Source organism: Xylocopa sonorina, unplaced genomic scaffold (assembly GCF_050948175.1).
Source record: "Xylocopa sonorina isolate GNS202 unplaced genomic scaffold, iyXylSono1_principal scaffold0076, whole genome shotgun sequence".
In the NCBI taxonomy this organism is placed as follows: domain Eukaryota; kingdom Metazoa; phylum Arthropoda; class Insecta; order Hymenoptera; family Apidae; genus Xylocopa; species Xylocopa sonorina.
The window spans coordinates 56782-82967 of record NW_027490147.1 but is presented as its reverse complement, the minus strand read 5'-3'; the positions used below and the strand labels follow the sequence as shown (position 1 = coordinate 82967).

Here is a 26186-nt window from a genome sequence, read left to right as displayed (position 1 = left end):
CCTTAGCTAGTAACTCTAAGATCAGATAATTGGTAAGACATAGCATAAGAATAACGTAAGAAGAAATATGAAAAGAAGCGTCCTATTCCTTTCGGAGCTTTAGGGGTGCACGGACGTCAAGAAAACGAATAAAAAGTAGTTTACGCGAAATACACGTGGTAGTCGTTACTTGAACAAGCTCTCCCATTTCAACCAACCGCCACACACTTGTGTCGACCAGCATACAGAATTAACTTCAAGTGGCATCTAGGCTAAGCTAGTATAACTAAATTAGAATAAAATAGTTTAAGACTAGTTTTAAGATAGTCTAACTCTAGAATAAGAAACAATCTCTAGTCGCTAAGTAGATGTAAGTAGCATGTAGGAAAAAATACGAAAAAGCTCGATCCATTCTCTTCATCATTCTCATGTAATTTGTATTACATTTTCTTGAACAAGCTTTTTACTCTTTAACCAAGCATAGTGACAACAATTACTACGAAATATCCGCCAAGTATTCAGACAGAATTTCAGCTGATCTTGTCGGCAACATAAAATCAAGAGAATTTCGCTACTCCATGCTATTGTGGTAAGGCTTCACTCACGGTGAAGAAATACTGACGGTTATAAATATCCCCGTGGAGAACCAGAGAAGTGGTTAAGTTTAATTACGTATCTATATAGAATAGAATAGGTGCTGACAATGTATTTATTTAGGTCACCGAACATGGAAAAAATGTTAGCAAACATACCATTTTCAAAAATAAAATTAGACCGATTTCTCAGAGAACAGGATAGAAAACAAACAATTGTGTCTCGGTTCACAATTCCCTATTCTAAAATAATCCGTGATCAACAAATGTGCCAGATAGAAGTGAAGCCATTTTGTCCCCTTTGGATAAAAACTACTACAAGTTTCAATAGGGCACGAATCATGATATGTATATGTATGTTATGTCATGATTGAATTAACGTATATACACGGTCATCTCTTTCCATTCTTCTATCGCGGTACTTGAATGTAACTCGCGAACTCTTGATACGTCGTGTATCTCCATGCATCCGCTATCCGCATCGTTACGACCAAGTAAACAAGCGAAGCATATCCCATGGTTATGTTTCAATTGGCAACCGTTTTAATCCGAAAATATCGCATTTACGTCAGTTGCATTATTTAAAAAATTAAATTATAAAAATCGTGCATTATTCCACTGATGTCTGTTATTTTTCATTTTTCATTCGAGTCATCCTCCTTTGATCAATTAAAAGAACGTTCCATCATTTACAAGTACAAATGTGACTATGATTTCAGAAATAAGCATAGTAATCTTCTATCGAAAATGATGAGCAAAGCTATTCCAGAAGACATCCCCAACACTCTCTTATCGCCACATGACCCAACACCCACCATACGCAATTACTAATTATCATTAGTCACTGCTTGTATGATAGTTGAAATAAATGCTTCTTGACTTTGGATAACATTTAATTCTGATATACCTTTTACAATACTGTCTATACAACATGTAACAAATTCCACTATTCCTCAAATTCTTTTGATACATAATTAATTACATTCTTCGATATTGGACTCAATTGTACACTTACTTTGTAGTGTTTCAGAAATTAAAAATAAACTCAAGAAACTTCAATAAGAAATTCTACAAGCAGAGAACAAATCACGTAAGAAGATACAGACAATGAAAATCTATCAGTTGAGAGAGCTATTGAAGTAACTGAATTACCAGTACTACGTAGCGAAACCTCTGAAACTGTAAAATATGGAGTTATTACTGGACGCCATTTTTTCCTTGCAACTTCAGCGTTTAAACTTGCAACATGTATATAAGAGGGAAAGAAAAAGAAAGGGGCACCGAAATTATCGTATCGTTAAGCTCGGAAATAAAAAGATTTCGACATTAATTGAAAATAAAAAAGGAAGACCAGAAAGACACTAATGAAAAAATGATAAGGATATGCATTTTAGAAAATGTTTAATGTCATTCGCCGAGGTACTGAATTCACTGAAAAGTACTTGACGAATTTTTAACTTTGGAAGATATTCCATAGGCACACGTAACTATTACTTATTGTAAGACGCAATTTTGTAAACCTTACTTAACAGAGATCCTAAAAGTTCGATATCATTTGTATATAGTAGTCTTACGTCATTTGAAATTCTTTTCTCGAATACAGGCAATGTATAATAATAATACGTCGTTTAATCCATAGTTGAATATCAACATCGCAGTTCCACTCGCTTATACGTTTTTTTTCCCTTCACATTTACGTACGTCTCACATAGAGCGAAACCTGAGGTATTCAGCTGCTGACCTTGAGAAATTACATGTAGCATTTAACACAACAATCTGCAACGTCCTATACTCGTCGGTAGCAAATGTATCGGTAAGCAAGTGTCTCTGTTCCTCAACCGACATATTTTTTCTCGTAGTTGAGAAAAAGCTGCTGAAACTTCTAAAAATGTATATTATCTTTATGTATTGTCTAATGATACTTATTATATATTCTATTAAAAACGGACCGACTGGTTCATAAATCGAAGTAAACTGCGTACGAGAAAAGGGCTATTCAAATATCAGTTCATGAGTAACGCTACCATGACAACAATTTCTAGAAAATAAACTAAAAATGTAATCAATTTATTTCGTTCGAATTATGTATTTTACGGATAAAAGATCATTTTGTTCCAATCGAATGGGAAAGTAAAATTATCAAACTCGATAAGGTAAAAATAAAAAAAAACGACAGTTTTAAACGAATTAAATAGATTACTTATTATTGATACTTTCACTGAATTGCTCATCGAATTCTAGCTAAACGTTAAAATTAATTCTACATTTTAATAGTTAAAGTTAACAGATCGGGATAACAATGTTGCTCCTCGACAGATGTTTTTACAATCTTGTCAATTCAAGAAAAGGGCGCGAACATTTTCCCTTTTTTTTGTACCTTGTATTGGGGTTGCACTGGAAATGTGACCATTGCAAAATTTTTAAGAACCTACAAGTTAATCGCTTTTTACGATAGCAAACAATTTAGATGCACATTTGAAAAGTTTATGCGGTACTAGGACTGCGGCAATTTAGGACTAACGATTTTTGTTCGGTCGAAATCTTTTAAAGTATAAGCCACAATAATTAAGAGAAAGAGAGAGAGAGAGAAAGTATCTTAAAACGATTATCGTATTACGGAGGAAAAAACATACCGATCCATTTAAAAAAGTGAATATATATATATATCGTAAACCACTTATTGTCCGGATCATCATCAAATTCGTACGAAAATTTAAATGTATTTTCAGCGAGCTTAGCTACTTACTACCGCATGACACATTCAACGCCATCAATTAAGATTAATAAAACACTCTTAACCTAAATTTTTAAGCTATCTCAACACTGCTCTATATTATCTACATGTATGTAGGTATACCATCTCCGTGTCAATGAAATATTATATACCGAGAAATAGAATGATGAAAACTATTAATGCGTTACATTTAGTGGGTCAGATGACAAAGTACTCGATGCACGCCTGTCGTTTGCGCGTATGTTTGTTTCACAACGTTCTATTATGTTTTCCAAGACGACCCTACTCTTCTGGAACGAGAAAGATTTCATAGCTTTACGTAGCATTGTTTCAAACAATTGTCAGCTTAGGAGGAATCGGACTATACCGGTCTAAAGGAGATATCATCCATACCCCGAAATTCTGTCAATGCTTAATTATTTATTTATTAAAGCACAGATTGTAAAATAGCATGATGAGCATTAATTTCTTTTAAATTCCACTGTTAATTATTATTCTAGTCCGTTATTAGCGCTTCTTTCAAATGTCGTTATCTTGGTTATTCCTCGCCTCTATGACTAACTCCGTTACAAAGGAATCAGCTTGGTTTTTCCTTTATGGGATCTTTATCTCAGACTTTGTTTCTGCAAAGAAACCCGGATTCTATTGATAGTACATTCGTAAACTGGCAAGCTCGCCGATCTCACTTAACTTCACGCAGTCCCAAACCTATGATAACTACATATATTCTGATGAAATTACAAACTTCTTCGTAATATCTTCGTAAGCATGTACATTTGATTGATTTCACTATACCATGCGATAATACCATAAATGCCTTGCATTAGTTGATGCGATCTATCATTATAGCCTTGAAAAATAAATATGAATACGCTGGAATACAAAAATGTTACAATTCCCTAATGGGCTGGCTGGTAATAAAACTTTAATCAAAAGGTTTTGTGCTGAGTTATAAAGAAGAATTTCAGCTAGCTCGTACATATTTCCAAGTTATATTACGCTTCGATTTAAGGTACCAACAGACAGACCCGGATTATTATTTCGTGAATATCCGTTAGCTGACTTGAAATGTAAATCACTGGTTGTTACAGCTGTTTCTCTTACTCTCACCACGAGGGTTTCTATAATACAATGTCATGTTAGGTCGTTCGTATTAACCTTGAGGATATTTTATATTTGAAACTCGAAATTTTATGACTTTCACAGTTCATTTCTTTTGAAATTATTAAAAATTGTATACATTTCTCCAAACGATAGCTATATTTTCCAATGAAAAGAAAACACATTTTAACGTTTCGAGTGCCATTAAAATTAATATTAACAAATGAAGAGAAAAAGTAAAATCGAAAAAACTATCAAGTTGATAAGAAGAAAACAAGGAAATGGAAGGTTTTCTCTGGTGCATCTTTAGGAAGAAATTATTACACTGTAAGTGTAAAAACTTAAAAGTGACGCTATTGCCCTTGACGTATTGGCGCTACCCCCTCTCCAAGGACACAGTCCCGGCCACAGTCGGAGTCTGAAGGCCACCACCGAGAGAGAGATAACGAGACGCATTAATATACAACTCTCTTCGTAACTCTCTACGACTGACTTTACGATTCATTTACCCTTGCAGATATCTGTTATATTAGTCGAAGCTCCTCTACCACTATGCAATCTCGCACACACACGCACATACGCACGCACGCACACAGAAGACAAAACACCAAATTTTCAGTTTTTAAACGTTGCATTTTTTCGTTTATATTCCATGCTATTTTTTCCTATTAACACGTTCACGCCGGGGTGACCCACCGGTGGGTCACACTTGACTGTACCGTGGGGCGGCGTGACCCACTCGTGGGTCACGCGTTTTCAGAAAATTAGTCGTTAAAAAAAATAAGTGCTTCATGCAAAAAATGTGGGCTCAAAAAAACGTAGATTTTCGCCCCGGCGTGAACGTGTTAACAAGAAAAACACATCGGATCTTTGACATTACAAGGCCCTTTGGACAAATTTCTGTATTAAAAAATTATTTAATAATAACAGTACTCCTAACGGTACTATTCTACTTGAATATTACTATACTATTCCTTTAATTTATTATGATAAAAATATAGTCTTCTATAAGAAAAAAAGAAACTTGAAATTTGGAAAACTAACGAACTAAAATTTCATAGATATTACGCTTACACTACTGAATAAATAAATCCTAATCGAGTTACATTGTGTCAATATACATAACTTTTTAATAGAATTTTCCAAAAGCGCTACAAATTCCGGTGCCTGGAAATACGGCATACAATTACCCCGCCTAAACAATCACTGTAATATTTAACGATAGCAAAAAAATGTAAGGAAAAAAAAGAAAGTTCAGTGGAAATTTCTACCTATTCTATATAGAGTTCTATGTATATGTGCCGCCTATTACTACCGATTTTTACCCTAGTCGATTTTCAATACGAAAATCAACTGTTTAAATAAAATATTCTTTCTCTCTTTTTCTTAAAGTCTTTTCAAATTCTTCCCTTCGTCTCGATTTCTCTGGTTTTTCCACTTTTATTTCGTTCCTATATAATTTCTCTTTAAATTTTCGTTTCATTCTCCTTAGCTATTCAAATTTAGCTCCAGCTACTGCAAATGGTCTAGATTTACCTTTTCCTTGGTGTTTGGCTAACGGCTAATGTAAATATTGCTTTAAAAATTCACTTGAATTCTACTCGACGAGATTTCTCATTTATAAAAATTTGGTTTTTAATATTAACAGTTTTTTCTTTTGTTCCACTAATATTTTTAGAGCTTAAAGTTTTCTCACTATCTTGAATAGAATCAATTTGGTTCACTAATATCACGCATTCATTAGATTGTTCATCTATTGCGACATCATCAATTTCCTTCATTGTTTAATTTCAATTTCAGTAGAAGTACGGTCAACCATAGTACTTTTTAAATTATCTTGACAGTGTAAATTTATTTCAAAAACGATGCGTGTACGAGTTCATCGCTATTATTGTTGAATTGTTCAATCTAAAAAAGGAAAATCATCTAGTAAATACCGGTTTTTTAAATATGAAAATAAATATGATAAACAAATAACATTTAATTTTTACTAAAGTTTCAAATTAAACATTCGTTTAAATATATAGATATTACTTAGGTAGATAAAATACTATGAATATACTATTAGCATGTTGATTAAAAAATAAAATTACTTTTTCAGAACATAAATTATTTGTCGAAACAGGGTCACAGTTCATATTATATATTAAAAAGGCTTTTTGTTCTTGGTTTAATCCCATCCATGTAGAATATCCATTTAAGCGGAAAGCACGTGCACTTGAATTAACAATGTCAAATTGAATCAATGGTCTCTTCTACTCCACAATCATTTAGCGATACTTCTGGCTGATTTTCAGGTAAATATTTTTGTAAAATCAAATGCATTGACATTAAAGCCAAATTTCAATAAATTTGTCATGATTGATGGCCACTGTCATTGATTTTTCTTATACCACGGAGTCTTCGAAGCTTTGAGACGAACGATGTATTCATTCTCTGACCTTTGAACGTTCACTAATTTCTAATTGCCGCTTCATGAAAGAATTCCGCTCATATCAGCTACGTCCTGATCTGTTATTTCTAAATGGATAAGGTTTTAACAAAGCAGTAGGTTTTGTAGTAGGAAATTACTTTTCTTCTTCAATTGTTTCAATATTTATTTTCTATTCTAGGCACACAATACCTTCTTAACACTTAGCAGACCGAACGGCCACTGGGGAAAGCCAAACTGCGCTGTCCACCGCGCATTTTTCTGAGGTCAGGCTTTCCTCAGGTCAAAATGGTAGATCTACCCAATCGGTCGGCTAACCGACTAGCTTGGAAATGGGTAGATCTATCCGATCGGTTGGCTAAGTGTTAACCTCCTATATAGGAAGCAACGCTTCAAATTACATTTCCTTATTTAACCAAATCCATAATTATCATGCATCGGTAAGAATCCTTCTGTAGGGGGCTACTATGAGATATGTAATTATAAAGACCTTCGTAGGTTATGCTTCAAATACAGCTTCAAAACTGCGGTAATAGCTCCTGAATATATTAAAAGGACACAATTATATTAGCATATTTAAACATTTTTTTAACTAAATAATTCATTCTTCACTTGCGAGTAACATTGAAATTACTAACTATTTATGTATTAATAAATGTTATTGAAAATAAGTATAGTTTTAAAAGTGCGCAGTGTTTGAGAAACGTCAACAAATTTTTATAAGATGCTCGATTTTCAAACGCTTTAAACTAATTATAAATTTTATTATTGTTATTCATTTTGCTTAAATTAAAGAATTGCTTTTATTTCGTATAATACGTTTAGAAACTTCATAGTTGATACTTTTTTATATCTAAATGAGTAAAGCACAAAGCTGCTACGTAACTTTTCTAACGAGTCCATTCAAAAGTATTTTCCTGCAAGCAGAAAGAACAACCCGAATTCTATATAATAATTATCAATCTCATAATACATGCAAAATTAAAATGATGAACTTAAAATGGTGATATCGTATACATATCTTCCAGAAGTTAACCTCCTTTTACCAGAGTATGTCATGTATACTTTGCCCATTATTATTAAATCATACATTTACATATTATCAACGTAAATATTTATTCTACGCGTGTAACATTGGTAAATCGTCATTAGGAAATAAGACACTATCATCACTACTACAAACAACATACGACACACGATATAATGGTAGAAATTTATTTATCGATTCCTATGTATCGATCATTTTTTTCAATTATAAGCAAAAATAAATAAATATATAAATATAATATAAAATCTATTCTACATTCTCTAGTAAGTAAAATGTTGAATTCAAATAATAAAATATACGTAAAATTATTACAGGAATCAATAATAAATGAATTTGTATTGTTTAATTAAACTCTGTAATATTTTCTTTTCTAATAATTATTCGTATATGTTATATGCAATATATTGTATAAAATCAAGTTTATGTAAATTAAGTTTATCTAAATACAAGGATTAGGGCGTAAAATGTTCTCTTAGAATTTGTAAAGATTCGCACCCTGCTAATGCCTTAACTCGATAGCTAATGTATTGCAACGTACCATAAACCCGATATGTATACCTAATTCGGCCGCGTAATTTCAAGGGTTGTCCCAACCAATTTTTCGAGAAGCAACTATCGGAATATATAGCAATCGTGGCTGCTTCGGCTTTTATCTAAGCTACCCTAAAACTGAGTTTTCAGTCAAGTTATCCTGAAAACAAGTTAATGTCCTAAAACCAGTATCGACTAAACATGAATAATGCATTATTTCTATAATATTATACAAGAAAATGTGAAGTTCGATCTCTTAAGGGCCCTTCTTCTAAAAAGTCGTCTTCGAAGCTAAGAACGCAACAATATGTAAGCGTACAATGCAGATATCTTTTTATGTGTAAGAAAAATATATGAATAAGGTAACATATGATTTAATGTCTATTCTATGATATATGTTATATCTTATAAAATATCAGTAATCTGTAGAAGATTGACCTGTGAAAAGTAATCTGTAGAAGACATTTCAGAATGTACCGTTTGTTAGTGTACAAAAGTAATAAATACCGAAACTTTCTTTAGCTCGTTATATGCTTACGTACCACTTGCAAAGTAAGAAAAAGCTGCCGCTAAATGTAGTGAAATATTTGTACTATTTCTTATTCAAGTATAGTTACATCGTCAGAATAAAAAATTCAACTTCATTTAGCACAACAACATTAACACTCCGTAGGATTATTATTATTTATACACCATTATTTATCATTATTTTTATAAACCGAACTAGATAAAATTTTAATCAAAAAATATACAAATTTATTCGAATCGTTGGATTTCTATAATTTGTTAAAATCAAATGATTCTTTAGAACCAATAAAATATGTTTTATTTTAAATACATAGAGACGATGAATGGCTGGTAATATTGTATCGGTAGATATCGGAAGATCGCGCTTCGAAAACTAATTCTACTTAGGTAAACCTTGTAAGACCTCTCTGCGTACTAACTACGTCCCGATGGCTGGACAACTTATCAGATGTTAATTTCCGACGTATCTTTTAACCGCGGTTTTGTATGTAAAATACTCCTCAACGATTAGTTTTTATTCTAACTCGTATTTCGGTAACAGCTCGGTAAGTTACAATATTTTCGATAAGTTTTCTATATGAATTTTGTTTAGATCTGGTTTTAATATTGTTGACGAGTTTCGATAGACGTGTTTTGTAATTGGAACAAGCCGATTCGTCGATGAACTGTTTGACAAAATTTGATGAGGGAAGCGGCTGTTGAAGTTCATTCAAGTTCAATGCTGATAAATTCTGATAGAGTTGGTCACCCGCAGATACCAAATACGCAGGCAGGAATTCCGCGTCTCCTAGCTTTCGACCGTAGCAAGCAATAAACCGAAACGACAGAGAAGATTCGAAATTAACCACGAAGACCTTTACTAGGTATTCGTATGTGTAATAATTAATCATTAAACTGCTATAGGCTAGCAGCATTTCTAAATAAATTTTAATTAAAATCTTTTTATACGTTATAAAGGAAACACACTTTAATTTTTATTCAGCTCGAATCCACAGTAGTTTATAAAAAAATTTCAATCTATACGGTTTATACATCGCCACTGATGTAACCTATTAATGGAACTAGTATTATGTCAAAAATTGGTATACTTTCCTTTGTTATCGAAAGAAGTCACTGTCAAAGAGTCACTGTTTCACATTCAGAGGTAATATTATCTATGTTATATAATATTACATAATAGAATTATGCTTATCTTGAAAATGAGAAACGTTGTGAAGATTATGGAGATCTGTATGAGTGTCTCTCATAAGGAATGCTTTGTTTTTTTTTGCTAAAATTAAAGGAATTACTTTCAAACTGCCTCGTACAAAATATTCAAATATACATGTCCAATAATTATTATTGTATCAGAGATGGGCAACGAATTTTAAAATTTGGCCGCATTCAAATATCAAAATTCTAAACACTAGTAGATATTTCAATGATTAATACAATTTATGTAAAGTGGCCAATCGGGAGTTCGACGGAACTTTTATATTTCAGAAATGTTCCCGATTATTAAAAAAGGTTGCCGACTCCTGACATACAACATAAAAGTACAATGTTCAGAATATAACGTTGGACACGTACATATACTAGATCTGTTTTTAATACTTTCACACTTGTTATTCAAACGTACTGTTATTCTTTACTCAACATTGTTTCGGAAACTGTAGTATTTTATTCCTAGTACGACTTTACTAATGAAATTATATTTTAAAATCGAACTTGAATCGAATTTGAAATCACAATTTTAAGATTTGTTCGAACATTCTACTTAACATAGTGCATGCATAATGCTTTTAAGAATGCTTTAAAATAGATGATTTAAAGTTATGCATGCGAACTAATTGAACTGTGTCGCAAAATAATATGCAATTTATTACATGATTTATTACAATAATATGCTTTTATTAATTTTTCCTTGTTAATTAATTAATTCCAATTGTTGTTCTAAAAAAAAAAGAGGGAAAGAAAGAAAGAAAAGAAAAGCCATTTGAGATTCATATTGGAGATGATGATGCGGACAATTCTCTTATTGTGATTAGACAATTTTCATAACAATATCGATGAGACAGAAGAATCTTCATTGCTAAAAGTGACCGACGGTTGCAAATTAACAATCACTTTCTATTTACCGAACACAATGTCCTGGCACATTGAAACCTGTTGTTAATTGTTCAAATTAACTCTATCCAATCCATTCAGTTCATTCTTGAAGGTAAACGCGTTATCGCCTTTCATAAAATAGAGATATTTTCGAGTGTTACTGTTATCGAATAACGTGTATTTCACCTAATGTAATATTTTACCTAAGCAATGGAATGTGTTCTATTTCTAACCCTGATAATAACGATTGTACACAGACCGTATTCTTTCTGCAGTATTTGGGGAAAAAGGATGAGAGTAAAGAACATAGAGGGTAGAAGTAAGTACAAAGTCGTTCGGGAGCTGAAATAAAAGGTAGTAGTGTGCGACGTATTTACTGTTACATTACTCAGCATGACCTGTCGCGATGTGTAGTTGCTAGAAGAGATGCAAAACGTATCGAGCTAATCTACTCTGACTGCGAGAGTGTTCCTTCCGGCTAACGCTTCGTAACGCTTTGTGAACGTGATCCAGTTCAATAATGATCCATTTCATATACGAATAGAAATAATCCGTTAATCTTGTAATTAGGCTCTTGAAGCAGTTCGTTAACGAGTTGCAGAATACTTTCATCTGTATTCGAGACATACTTTCTCATTCAAAACGCGCAATAAAATTTTAACACTATTATTTCGATTATTTATGTAAATTCTCAAATTGTCTGAAAAAGAAGGAAAAATATCTTATATTTGGTAAAGCCAAAACGGCATTTTCATCGATACCTAATTGATAATGTTATTATTAAGCACATCAGAACAGTGCTCGATACGGAACCAGAACCGTTGCGTATCAAAACTATACGCCTACATTGTTATTCTATGTTAAGTATAAAAATGGAAATGCATACCTAAAAGTTGCATTGTACGCATTCTAAAACAAAACTGATATAATAGAGACGAGTATCCAAAATTGTATAATATTTTAATCTGTACCATAAACATATTCAGAGATAAACACTTCGTGTTACACTCGTAACAATTGCTATGTTATCGTAAAGAACCTACGTACAAGTAATAAATAATAATCTTTTATTATGTAAATCAAGTTGTCAACGTACGTACGCTGTCATCCTAGTATGGTAATCGATTATAGGACTTCCGATTCACCAACCACGTAACCTTGTCTCGCTTTACCAAACGTGACTTCGTTAAGCTTAACTTATATTCATAGTATACATCTTCAGGGCACGTAACTGTTGTTTATATTCGTATCCGTAATTAATATTTCATATTTAATTAAATTGTAAATTTAATCGGACTAATTCGATAGAATAACCACCGTAATCATTCTATAACTATTCGTGAACCTCAAGCAATTATTAATTTGCTCCGATTGTAATAATCGGATATCCACGATCTATAAAGTCTTATTTTCGTAAGCTATCATTTTTTGTAAACTTGCTAAAACTTTCGTTGCTTTCGTGAATAAAGAAAACAAACGAAATTATGTAACGATAATTTGAAAGATAAATTTGGAAGCACTTTTTTGCGAACAGGATTCCTATAAGTTTTATTTCCAAAAGATGTGTGAATGAACAGCGTCCAGTCATATTTCTCTGCGTACCCTCTGAAATAGATTTCTTTACATCGCGCTTCAACACCTACAATTTTCCACAATAATCAGTATCCTTGTACGTAATATTGTTACGAATTACCAAGTTAGTTTTTATTCTAGTTCAATCAGGAAGAGTTGATCTTTCCCGTTGAAACAGAAGAGTGGTTTTTGCAATTTTAAACAAATTTCACCCTATTACTTGCAACTATGTACAACTATCATATATATAAACGAAACTTCCTTAAATTGAGAAATTAACTTGATATTAACATTGCAATGAATCATTAAAGAATCATATGATCTACGATATTTCATATACAGTGGTACAAATGTAATATTATCTATAGTTTGCTATGGTAAACGATACCATATTGCGGCTAATTGCATTTCGCAATTTGCATTATCTGCTTTTCATCCCAAGAAATTCAGAAGAATTTTCAGTCCCAATTATTGTTATTACAGTTGCCGGCTTGTATTGTTCTCTCAAACGTATATTTAGGTATTTTAAAATACTATTTACTATTGAAATGTATTGAAATGTTTGTTCCACGTTGTTTGATTCAGATTATGATATATAAAGAAAAAGAGTAGTGATGGCAATAGATATTTCGTGACAATGTGAAAAGGAGATTAAGAAATTTATGTCACTTGAAATTTCCTAGTCCGTCATTTCCAGAATTTAAAACATCCGACATCGGAGGATTGTACAAAACTGAATAACTTTCTGATTGTTTTGCAGAACTTCTTGTTTTGCAGACTTCATGTTACAGGTCGTTGAACTCGTTTTAAGATTCTCTATCGTATTACGGAAGAAAAAACATACCGATCCACTTACAAAAAAGCTATTTTCGCCAACGGATGGGTCCCTTTGTACTGTGCAATTTTATATCAGCAAAAATTTCTGTGAAGCTTATATTTTCGAAGATATCTGAGGTGCTAATAGTTACTGCCCCACTTTGTATAATATTTTAGACGATAATTTAAATTAAGGTTCCACACGGTAAATTTCTCTCTTTTGTTTTACTTTTCTCCACGTGCACTTTCGATCGTTCCAATGACACCGAACATCAAGGTCAAGATCGTTGAGGAACTGTTCGAGCTGTCAACAACTAATGAGAATACCTGGCAACAGTGAAAAAGGTTGGAAACTTCATCGTATTGTTGAGGTAAACGATCAAGACTCGACAGAGCCCCCTGTCGAAGAAAGAATCAAGATGCATTATGGAGACCAACAATAAGGACCAATGTCTGAAGAATCCGAGGCAAGTAATATCACTGATATCTTATTCAATAGTCATCAAGTATTTATTAATTTTTGTCTTTATCATGCAATTAGTGATTAGTTATTTTCATTACTGAAATTTTTGTTAGTTTTACAACTACACCTCGACTCTTTTACAAAGACCGAAAGAAAATTAAATCTTCCGTTGAAAAGGCAAGTCCGAATCTTCGTGAGATTGGCGGTTTTATAGAAGTTCGAATGCAACCCTGAGGTAGACGAAAAATATTTGTAACGTAACACGTTCAACAGCCGCACGTATCTTATTACACGGTAAAAAATGTCATCCTTAACACATCCTGTTACATCAGTAATTAAGTAAAAACGACTATCAAACTAGGTTACGCGGTTCGTCAATGGCCTTGACGATAAAGGATGAAATTGGATACTAACGTTTTTCCTGCGCACTGCTCACAGATAATATCTACGAGTCGTCAGAATTCTCATTACTGGTATAAGCAAATATTACATCAAAATAAATGATATTTTAATATCTATTCTGGAGGTCTGCTAAGTGGATAGAAAAGTTATCGGAGCCTACTTCTGTTATACTGTTATAGTTTTACAGCTGAATGTTACCTATGTTTTTAATTAAACGAAGCTCCTTCTTTCGTGGCAACATTCGATTTGGCAAAGGTAGAATTATTCAATTTCCACCACGTTCTCCAGATTTGATTATTTTGAATTTTTGTGTAGGGCTTTTTAAAGAACATCATTTAGGCACTAGTAAATTGAACGAACCAATGACACCGTAGAAAATGAAATGTAGAATTGTTGAAATTTGTAAAAACCTTCCAGCAACAGCACTGAAAGTGGTCCAGTAGCAATAAGACATAATACAGAATTCTAATAGATTCGAAGTTAAAAATCCAAAATTGATCTTCCCATACTTTTCCAGGGTTATTCCAGGTAAGGTTAACTATTTAGAAAGCACAATTTCCAATTGCTATATCTTTCAGATTTATAAAAATCACATTAACTTTTCTAAATAGTACTATACTATATTTTTGGCTTCGAAACGCATTCAATGACTTATTATAATAGAGTGTTCCATCGAACTACGTAATTTCGATTATGCGCGGATTTCTTTTTTTTTCTTTTAAATATCACCATTTACTTATTCGAAATAAGTTTATTTTCTCCTATAGCGAACTGTAGCGAATAAGAGAATTTAAAAAAAAATAAACATGAATGTGTTCGTGTAAAAGGATAATGAAAACGATCTATTAACATATATACTAATATCTGTATGTATGTGTGTATACGATAGGGTCCAGCAAAAGAAAAGGATATAAGGTGATGGAAAGTTAAAAAGCAGTATGAAAAAATGAGAAAAACAAAATTAGAATAGGTAATATTTTGTTATCTAGGGCCTCATTTTCGAGCAAACTGAGTTTGAATATCCGTCTCGTTTAAAAAGCAATTTCCAGTAAGATTCAGCATTATTCTTCTTCACTTCCTACTGCTAGTATGTTGATTAAGCGAGCGATCAATTGCGATTTATTGATCATATCAAAGCGATAAGTCATATACGGGCAGAATGTACGTTGACCTGATAAACACCTCGGGAGCCAGTAACGGTAATTTTTGTGCTACAGGTTAGTTCTTATTCGGAAGATTTTACCAACCGGCGCATTCCAGACCGAAGAAAGGGCTGAATGTAGTTTTTAATCAGAGCTTCTCGAAATGGTAACATCAACGATATGACCAATGCATCCGTATCATGTAACACTCATCTACAGGCATTATGAAAAGTATCGTGACTATATGCCATGAATAATATTCTGTTATCTGTAACTTCTCGTGCATCACGTGAATCGCGCCATCAGCTAAGATTCTGCATCAATGTATGGGACAATCGTATTTACATTTTCTACAGAAGAATTTGCCGACTCCACTATTTAATGAAGAATGCTTGTTCAGCCATACTTTAACTGCGAACTGAAAAATTACCTTCATTGCCTGTGAAGGAATAGTTACCTGGCTTCCAACAACTCCAAATCCTTACCCTATTAGATTTTTATTAACGGGGTTACATAAAAAGCAAGGTGTATAGCGAAGACATTCAAAACTTAGCTGACGTTGAATCCAACGCATTGTATTGATACTTGTCATTGCAATATGAGAGTTTACGACGTAAAATCACCGACTAAATATAGAACCAGTGAAGTTTCCCGTTCTGTATGTAGGTATGTAGGTATGTAGGTATGTATGTATAAGTATGTATACACACATTGTTGTAATTCTATCGTAAATTTTATACTTCATTCGATAGAATCTGCTCAACATTAGTAATATCATAAAAATATACACCAGTATTCATTAGAGTGAGTATTGTATCCTACCTTTTTCTACCTTTAATTATCTTATTTTCGTAGCCGTATAAACGTAATGTTCTCTGTATATCATGCATTTTGTTGTCATCGGACTAATTCTAAATTCTAGTACATGTATTTCTCACTTTCTTTCACACAAAAGATTAGAGTATTAGTGAAAATGTTTAATTAACTTAAGTTAAGCTGTAATTGACTTTTTTTAGTAGACAATACGAATAAAAAGAGCGTAGTTAGCCAATGGGCAGCTCGATTGAATTTAAAGATTCAACAATATTGCTATTAGAGATAAAACTGTTCCTTTTTAGACATTGAAATTCCAAACTAAGTATTTGCAAATATGAATTATCAAAACCACGATTTTATATTTATTTGCAGTACTATTTTCTCCATATAATCGTAGGACTCGACTACTAGGATTTTTACTTTCAATTCTAACCATTCTGTGTCGTATTGGTAACATTGCGAATGACACTGAAATGGTAAGGGGGCTATAGAGCGACGAACTAACGTATACTTCCTTGATGGTGGGATGTTGTAGGTGAAAGTATGCTTTTTACCAATAAATACCAATTTTCAACGCCTATCTATTATTTTTTCATCTACTATTTTATCATGATAAATGTCGTTAGAATGATATTCTAAATTTTTGAACATTTCATCACCCTTTTTCTCCCAAAGTTTTTCATCAAAATCGGTGTTATATATATACAATATAGAAAGAGATGAATCAGTGGCTATACATATAAACGATAATATTTTGGAGAACGAGAGATTAACTTTCTTCGAAAGAATGTAAACGAACCCCCTTTTCGTTACGAGACGCAGGGTAACGCCACAACATTAACTCTTCTCCTAAAAAACAGTCCCTAGACTCGAAAACCACCTAGGGAGAGCAAGGAGACGCCTACGAAAAGTGCAAGACGTTAGTCGAACCGAAACTATTGCAATTATTCAGATTAAATTTTCAATCCACCTTTAACCTCGTTCTACCAGAATTAAAGGCATAAAATAATCGAGCGCGGTTAGTAATTGGCGAGAACCATGACCCTTGCAATAATCACAAACCAAAGATTCGCGAATCCGAAATGTTCATCAGTGTTGTTGTTATCTCTACCACGTTTCAATCAATCAGAACTGAAACGAGCATCAACCACCTTCGTCCCACTACTGCGAACGACATAATTGGTTCGAGGATACACTTAAATTTAGTATTATATAATATATAGAGGTAGTTTATCTGTAAAAATCCTAGCGTTAAGTTTTACTTACTACGATAAAGAACAAACTGTTCAACTTACAAATCGTCCGGTGGTCTGGTAATACACCCTGGATACGAATCATTGACGATGAAAATAGTCTTTAAATATACTAACGAACTAACTCACCTAAAAGAATAACCTTTTATTCGTATCCTCATTGAGCACGTTATAAGCGCTTGTTCTTTCGGAATAATTTGCATAAAGTTTTCCTCTTTCCCACACGTGGTCACTCATCTCTGAATCGAAGACACTGATCATCGAGGGACCATCGTATCAGTGGATTCCATTAAACGACACAACACAACAGCTAGACATATTCTGCTCCGAGTAAATACGTGTAATATTCCATACTTTCTATTTGATACGGAATACTTTCATTCAGTATTGATAGTTTTAGTTACAGTGTATCAAGTTGATTGTTCCGTCCCATTCAAAACAACTTATTTTTGAAGAGTCCCAATTTCTATTTATTACTTTTTCTAATTAACGTCTTAATTCAAGTTACTGGGAAAACTTAGTCTACCCTTAATGCCTTACTTGAATAGCTAGTGACGTATCATAAACGCAAAATACCTAATTAAAGGTCCCGTTAAGTCGAGCAGTCTAGGTTAAGTTAGGTAAGTAATCGGTTAGCCTGACGGTTGTATCTCGTGGCCCTATCCCTACCGCCTAGGTAGCGACCGCCACCACCACCACCTCGGAACCAAAGCAGCTCGCGGATTGGCTCACTGCTATGTATATAAGTGTACATTTTTGTAAATACAACCAGTATCGAATCATACCAAGACCAGCTAATATTCACTAAACAGATCAAATATATTATACAGTTGGATTTATTTAAAACTCTTCCTTCCCTTGGGACTCTAGAACAATAAAAACTACCAGCGAAAGTCGTCCCAAATATTCCATCCGAGCAATTAAGCAAAGAGAAATTAAGGACGCGACAAGATATCGGAAAGAAGTATTCATAACGAATGAAACGAACATTTCAGAGATACGATCAATACAATAAGAGTTGGTTATCTTTGGTAATTTACGTACGAGTAGTTGAATTCTGACATATAACAACACACTTTAATGCTTCCCTACAATTATTCGTTACTACGAGTTATTTATTTTCTATTTATTACATGCAAAGTTCTTTTGTTCCTCTCATTTGGGGAACATTTTTATGAACATATTTAGAAAAAAAAAATATAAAAGTGTGACCAAAAGACGGTAATTCAAAAGAATAAAGTATTGTAAAAGTACTTGAAAGCTATATACATATGAAAGTATTAAAGCTCGTGCTATTATTTTATTTAGTAAAAGATATACTGAAACTTTATCAAAAGCATCGCACAAGTATAAAAAACAAATTTTGAAACAATTTCAAACAGGAAATATGAACAATTCAATATCAGAAATGATTTAAATATTTGTAACTTGTTAACGTCTTCCTTATACAAACAATTAATTTAATAATTGAAATTGCATTAAAAGATTGACATTCTGTTAAAATTATCATTTCGAAAGTTAGAGGTACTCGAAAGTTAAATGGATAAAAAAAACCACATATTATAAAAATTTATTCAAATTTTTCAAATCTGTTCAAGAAACTTAATTAATGATTCTGTCGATTTTTATGTCTAATTCTATCAAGATTGCAATGTGTTAAATTAATGAACTGATTAAAACCATTTGAACTCGCAACTACTAAGTCTTCAAACAAAAATTATATTTAATACAGAATTAACAGTTATCAAAAATAATTTCGCTGATAAATTGCTTAAAAATAGAAATTTCAAGGTTCAATATCAGAATTCCAACATTCGACTACATTAGAAATAAAAAAAAACGTAGTAATGAAACTACATGCAACACACGTGCAATAATCGCAATATTACTACATTCACAATTTAAAAACATACACTTTCAGGAGCCATATATTTGTGAAAAAGCGATTAAAAAATTACCAGGTTACCAGAATCATACAATCCATATTTAGTAAAACAATTCCTTGCTGCTAAGGAGTCGAAGCTTGAGGGGTGGAAAGGAAGTAGCAGTGTGAGAGTAACCTTTGATTGGCAACTTTGGCATTTTCGAGACGAGAAAGTGATTCGCCCAATGGAGTTCATTGAGATGTGAGGGGGTGAACAGCCTTGAGGACTTGGTAAATCCGATAGAGTTGACGCACGTCATCTCCAAGACTGTCAGGTGAAAACTAGTAAAGTCTAAAGGTTGGGTTCAGAGGGTTTAGCTAGTTCGTAGATGAAGGCGCCCCCCCCCCCCCCCCCTCCCCAAGCTGCGGCCAGTGCAATAATCGCAGCTAGGTGGACTGAGGGCTACACCCGCTACACTTACTACTCCTGCTACTCTTATCCACTGTCTCGAGTTCGAGGAAGGTCCACCGACACCACCGGTGTACCGCACTTACAAGCTGGAGCTGAAAAAGGGCCTAGAAACAAATGTCAGAGTAACAGGAAAACGTGCTGAAGAGTTCCTTTAAATGAGAAAATGTTTGTTAGCTCTGCCAATAATCTTGGTAGGAGAGGCGGCATTCCCGAAGACCGAGAATTTCCTGCCGATTTGGACACAGACGTGCTCTTCAAGAACCATGCCTGACTGGAACATGTGTCGGTCACAGTACGGATAATTGCGCACTCGACAAATGTTCGACTACAGTTTGGTACTCCATTTCACTGGTGAGGACTTTTTGATCAACATAAGCTAATCCCTCCCTAAAGCATAATAACATTTCCCTCGCGTATTTTGTTCATATTTACACAAACAACAAGATAATTAATTTCTCATTCGTAAACCTCACCAAAAATTATATAACAAAATGATTTATACACTCTCACACTTTGCGCTTTAAAATAAATACTCACTCGAGAATAATCGATTTTATGAGATATCCAAAAATAATACATGAACAACAATTGCCAACAAAGATAGTTAATTAGCGATATACAGATGAATAGCATTCTCTATGTGTAGTACTGAACGTTTTATATATATGTAAAGAAAGCATGTTTTCTTCAGTCTGAATTGAGCGCGTGTTGTGCTTTGCGCACCCTTTGAACGGGTTTTTATAAGTTAACAAGAAAAAGCGAGCGAAAAAAAAGGAAAGGGAACAAGAGACTCTAATTGTCGTTTCTTTATTTACAGGTGAGATGTAAATAATTAATTTGTAAATGAGTCTTTATTGTTTTTTTAGTTTTTAAGATGGTAAATAATTGTAAAAAGTGTTTAATAAAGCAAGATCTTTATTTACAGAAACAAACTGGTCTGTTGTTCAATCTTTAACATCAGATAGGATATATATATATATATATATATATATATATATATATATATATATATACACCTAAAGGTAAAATTTTTAATTTAGAATGCACCATTGATTCGTTTTGTCAAATAATCGAATTGATTCATGAAATAATGTACGTACAAAAACACAAATTTACGCATTTAACAGCAAAAAAATAATATTATTTGCTGCACTAATATAAATTAAGTTCAAGTAGATAAATTAAATAATTAGACTCAATTGATATCGGTCAGTGATATTATTTATTTTGTTAATAATTAAATTCATACTAGATGGCGGCAGGGAGACATACTCTTGCGTCTTTCTTTGAAACAATATTGAAAACTTTATATGAAGCTTCGGCGGTGTTCTTTTGAGACCGAACTTTCGTAGCTACCACAAAACAGTACCGTCGAGCGGCGATAAAAGTGCAAATACGTGTCGACTGTGCTTGTGTCTGCAGTTCCGTATCTATACTTACCTACGTATGAGTATAATATTATGCAATAGCTAACTATATGTTTCTGTTAATATCTCAAAAAGTACGAGTTTGCAACGATTAAGACAAACACCATTGTAATCCCTGAGAAATAAACCTTCGATTGACACGTTGTCTCAAATACTAAAACAGTGAGAACTTTATTCGAGTGCCTAAAGACCGCGAAGTGTTAGAGAGATAATTATGTAGGAAGGGACTCAGATTTAATTCACTTATAATGTTACAGAAATCAATATTCTGGACAACTAGTTCTGTACACATAACCGCAACTCGACTTCAGCTTTGAAGATATTTATAAAAAGAGATCTATCCACAAGTGTGCATCCATGAGAGGGTATGCATCAACATTGGTTGTTGTGCATAACGTACTATAGCATACAGTAGAAGCCCCATGTTCGCAGATTCAACGTTTGCGGTTTCACCACGATGCGGTTACTCATAATTAATTGCAAACTGAAAAAGTTCCCTTCAAATACATAGTCATTTTTCCCTTATAAGTTACAACACTGACGTCATTACGAATTGTGGGCAATGTCTAAATATTTTAGAGCGCATCAAGTGTAAATATTAAAGGCAATAACAAATATTCTTTGAGAAAAAAGGTATTTGTATTTTTTATTTATCGAACATACTTTTTTTATATTGTATATCATTAATTTTATTGCGTGTAATAATGTATACGTGTAGAATAAACTAATAAAATTATATTATCCCAGTTCAAAATAATTTCGTTACTGTTCGCTAATTTCGATATCCACTAGACTTTGAATGACTTAACCGCGAATATGAATGTCGTACTATTGTATATAAGACATAGTAACTGGTCGTCTTGTGGCACAGACTACGTTCGAAAAAACTGGTCAAAAATATTTTACGTAATTAATCAATGTCGCTTTAATATTTTACGTAATTAATCAATGTCGCTTTAATATTTTACTGAATTTTAGGATATTTTTTGTCATAAAAAGTTTGTTAATTGAGATAATTATATATACCCACCTTTTAAGCTTATTCACGCATATTTAATGTCACTCGACTCGTTTTAACACACGGAATACGAATGTCATATTTATACAATTGTTCATAAAAATGGTACGATACTTTCCATTTTCGTATTTCTATATGTGTATTGGTTGATAGTCGCTTCTCAGCTTATCTTCGGTTTACAATCTGCATAAACAAACGTTAAGCAAGCTCAGACTTGGACGAAAGCATCGTGCGCACTTGCATATGCGAGATTATAAGAAATCTCTAATACGATTCGAATTAATACGTATAATTAATTTGACCTGTAAATATTGGATTAAGGTTGAGTTATTTTCCGCGGTTTGACCGCCATATACCAGCTGATTACGTTATATTGTTATGTCATATAATAATACTTCTTCAGCATTGAATATTCAGGTGTACACTGAACTTAATTTAAAATAACAAGAGATTTTTATGAATATCTCGGATATTTCTAATCATTTCTATGAAAAGTAGGTGCGATATTCATATTCAATACGGCAGGACAAGTAAACTGACAAAAAATATACCGAAAACTGGAGGCAAGAAAGATTTTTAAGCCTTACCAAAAATACTTCTGACAGATTGTCAAATCGAGTGGAAGCAGGGTATATCAAGAGTTTTAGGCAAATATTTACAGTTTGGTTCTAGAATTTTTTTTATACTGCTTATGAATCGTTTTAAATATTAAAATGGTTATTAAAACTACCGGTACTTAATTCTATAAGAATTGTCCAATACATTATTCGAATACTAAAATGAGTAGAAACTAAAGGAGTGATTTTCAGTGGAAAATGAATTTAACACTGTATATTTGATTTCTATATTCCTTTCAAATTCTTGTTTCGTTAACATCACAAAAGAAGGTAATCTTATCCGTGTGTTTACTGAATTTCTTAAAAATTACACTTGCAAAAAATCAGTTCACCGGTATAAGTATCTCGAAATTTTTTTTCTCTTTTTCCTTTTTTTGCATATAAAATGATTCACCTTGATACCTACAGTTGTTACTATTACTGATGTATTCGAAAAAAGAAAGTATGTAAAAAGTAAATTACTTGCGTATATACTTCGGAATGTATCTAAAAAATATTATTTATTTAGAACGAAACAAAATTTAGACGTATAGTCAATTCTTTGAGACCAGATCCTATTCGTGTAACGACCAGATTTTCGAAAATAATCCAACCCTAAACTAATACGAAACGAATTAATTCGAGTTCTAAATATTAGATTAAATTTGAGTTTTCATCAAAGTTCTAGCCGCCGTTAAGCGTTACATATGTATATCGAACAGCACATACATTTCTACAGACTCGTATGCATGTGCAGTTGTATACGGGCGAATTTTGATTCCCAAACGTCGTTGTAAACAAGAGATAAACCACGATATGGCCGATGTGTACTGTCGCATAGTCTTTCACAAACACATTCCTAAGTATAATTCACAGAAGTGATCTTGTTTTGCAAATATCTACTACAAACCAATGTCACGCGATAGTACAGGAAAAACGTTGTTCAAAATTACTTTGATTTCTTTGACATATTAAAAAATCATCAAAATTGAAGACGCTGCCTGTTTTCTAAATAACTACCGTTAAATATTTAGTAAGGTGCTAACCACTAATAACCGCAGAAGATAAGACAAATCTTCAGCCGATAGGTTATGAAAACCAAGTGCGCTAGATATCGAGATCTTTTCGAAGATTCTATGCAAGTGAAGAGAATAGCGATGATTCCTGCAACGGTTAGAAATTCGGACGCTTAAGCCGGCTTTAAACGGGTGGTTTGTAGCTACGTTACCATCGCTGTGCTTTCGTGTGTATGTATTTCCTTTTCATTTTCAGCTGAGAAGAAAAGAAAAATATACAAAAGTACTGAGTTTCTTTCAAAAACCAATCAACGATTATGAATTTGGTTTATCATGTTTCATACTGTATTTCATAATACTTGGTAAAGTGAAACAATAGTGAAGCACGCCCATAGAAAAGGGCAACTAATGTTAAATATAAACATAATAAATAATTACGTTACGTTTTTCAACGTAAGATAAGACAATGAGTATATAGTTTTGACCTTCGAGTCAAAAAAAATTTGTTTAATAGAATACATTCAAAAATATTCATCAATATTCACGTATAGAAGCTTCATTGGGTTTGATATTAAAAATAGTGAGTAAGAATTTTTTAAAAACTTGCACATTTTAAATCTTATTAGAACGGTATGTTCAGCACGCATGCGCAACCTTGTAAAGAAGTTGAGAATCACGTTTCAGTATACACACACTCGCGCGTGCGCGCGCGCACACACACACCACACACGCACGCACACACATACATATATACTTATATTAAAGAATTCTTTCTAATATTCACTTGAGAAACATGAAAAATAATCTTCCTAAAAATTGTACGTGGTCATCGGAACAGTTTTGAAAAATATCATTAAGCTGGTTAAAAATGTATTTCACTTACCGCTAATGCGCCTCATGGCGGTTCAAGACACAGCTCGTATTCAGAAACCGACGAGCTGGCCAATCCAAGAAACTATGTAAATTTTCCAGTTCGGTTATAAACACCATGCCACACGTAGAAACACCGATTATCACCTACGCCATGTACACACCGATTCTAGAAGGCAAGGTTCCCGCGCCATTGCTCACTGATGAAGATTTTCTCGAACAAAGAAGATAACCTGGCCCTACAACACAGTCTTTCCCTCTGTTACGTTAATATAAAAAAGTAAAAGACCGTCTTAAGAACAAAGGACATATTGTTGGTTGCGATCACAAAGGTTCTATCCACGTAAGCAACAAGTACACTGAAAACGTGATTATTTAATCGTATTCGAATGCGAATAAGAAACACCGACCAAACAGGGTATAAAACTACTCCATCATGACTTCTCACGTAGCACTGTCGTACTATAGTATCCAATGCCACCGCTAGAGCGCTCGACCAACCGGTAATGATGAATCTCCTCCTTGTATGGATTTAGGTCCTCAAGTCATACTGTCGGTTTTTTCAATTCACTGATTAATTGTTTATCATACTCTATTACAGATTTTATTCGATTTATTAAATCTATCATAATAACATCGAATTGTAAAAATTGCATTAAAAAACATTTTACCGTACATAGTAAGGTAAAATGCAATATTTAGTTTAGTTTTATACTAGAAAATGTATTTGAATTTTCAACTATAATTATTCTAATTATTATTATTATTATTATTACTTTTATTATTATTATTTTTATGTACATGAACATATTATTATCATTGTCAATAACAATAATGATAATAAACTTAGAAAATATAACTTTCACGGACATGTGAGAGGCAGTTGAAAATTTGTAACTAAACCCAATAAACATAGTATCAGCACAATATTATGTATACAATGCCTTCACTGTCCCACGGACTTTGACAACATTTCTCTAGTCAAAAATCTATCGTTACAAATGCCTGCAGATGTGCCGACATTGCGTACCGGCGCATTCATGCTTCTTTAGAAGTACGCGTGTCGGTCACATGAAGGTACGGCAGAATTGCAGCACAGAAGCAATGTGCGTGGCACAGTATCTCCCTGGAATCAGAATGACGTCCGTATCACGCGATCCAGTTACGGATTGATTGCAAAATGGAATAAAGCCTATTATTTCTAATATCTAATTCAAGTTTTTTCATTATTATTCATATATTTTTCTAGTTGAAATTACTAATATACGTATAATATTCTTAATGAGCTATTGGTTAAAATTTGGCCTTTCTTTAATACATTTGTACATAATTTACATAATTAATTTTCTAATCTGATTTGCTTTTATAATATACCTTTAACATTATGCATCACAAACATATACAATGAGAATTCTACAAAAGCTAA

At 33.0% G+C, this 26186-nt stretch overlaps 1 protein-coding gene across 5 annotated transcripts in view; it reads right to left on the bottom strand.

Moving 5' to 3' along the window:
* Positions 1–25261, bottom strand: part of LOC143432257 (uncharacterized) — a 110282-nt gene extending 85021 nt beyond the window's left edge. For 2 of the 5 annotated variants that reach the window (XM_076909031.1, XM_076909032.1), the window contains exon 1: positions 24774–25259. Coding sequence is in view for 3 of the 5 variants with exons in the window: in XM_076909033.1 (XP_076765148.1) it covers positions 24774–24789 (16 nt within the window). In the remaining 2 variants the exon portion in view is untranslated. Of the gene's footprint in view, positions 1–24773 lie in introns of all 5 variants that reach the window. The other 3 variants (XM_076909033.1, XM_076909028.1, XM_076909030.1) reach the window with 3 other exon arrangements.
* Between the last annotated feature and the right edge of the window lie 925 nt (positions 25262–26186).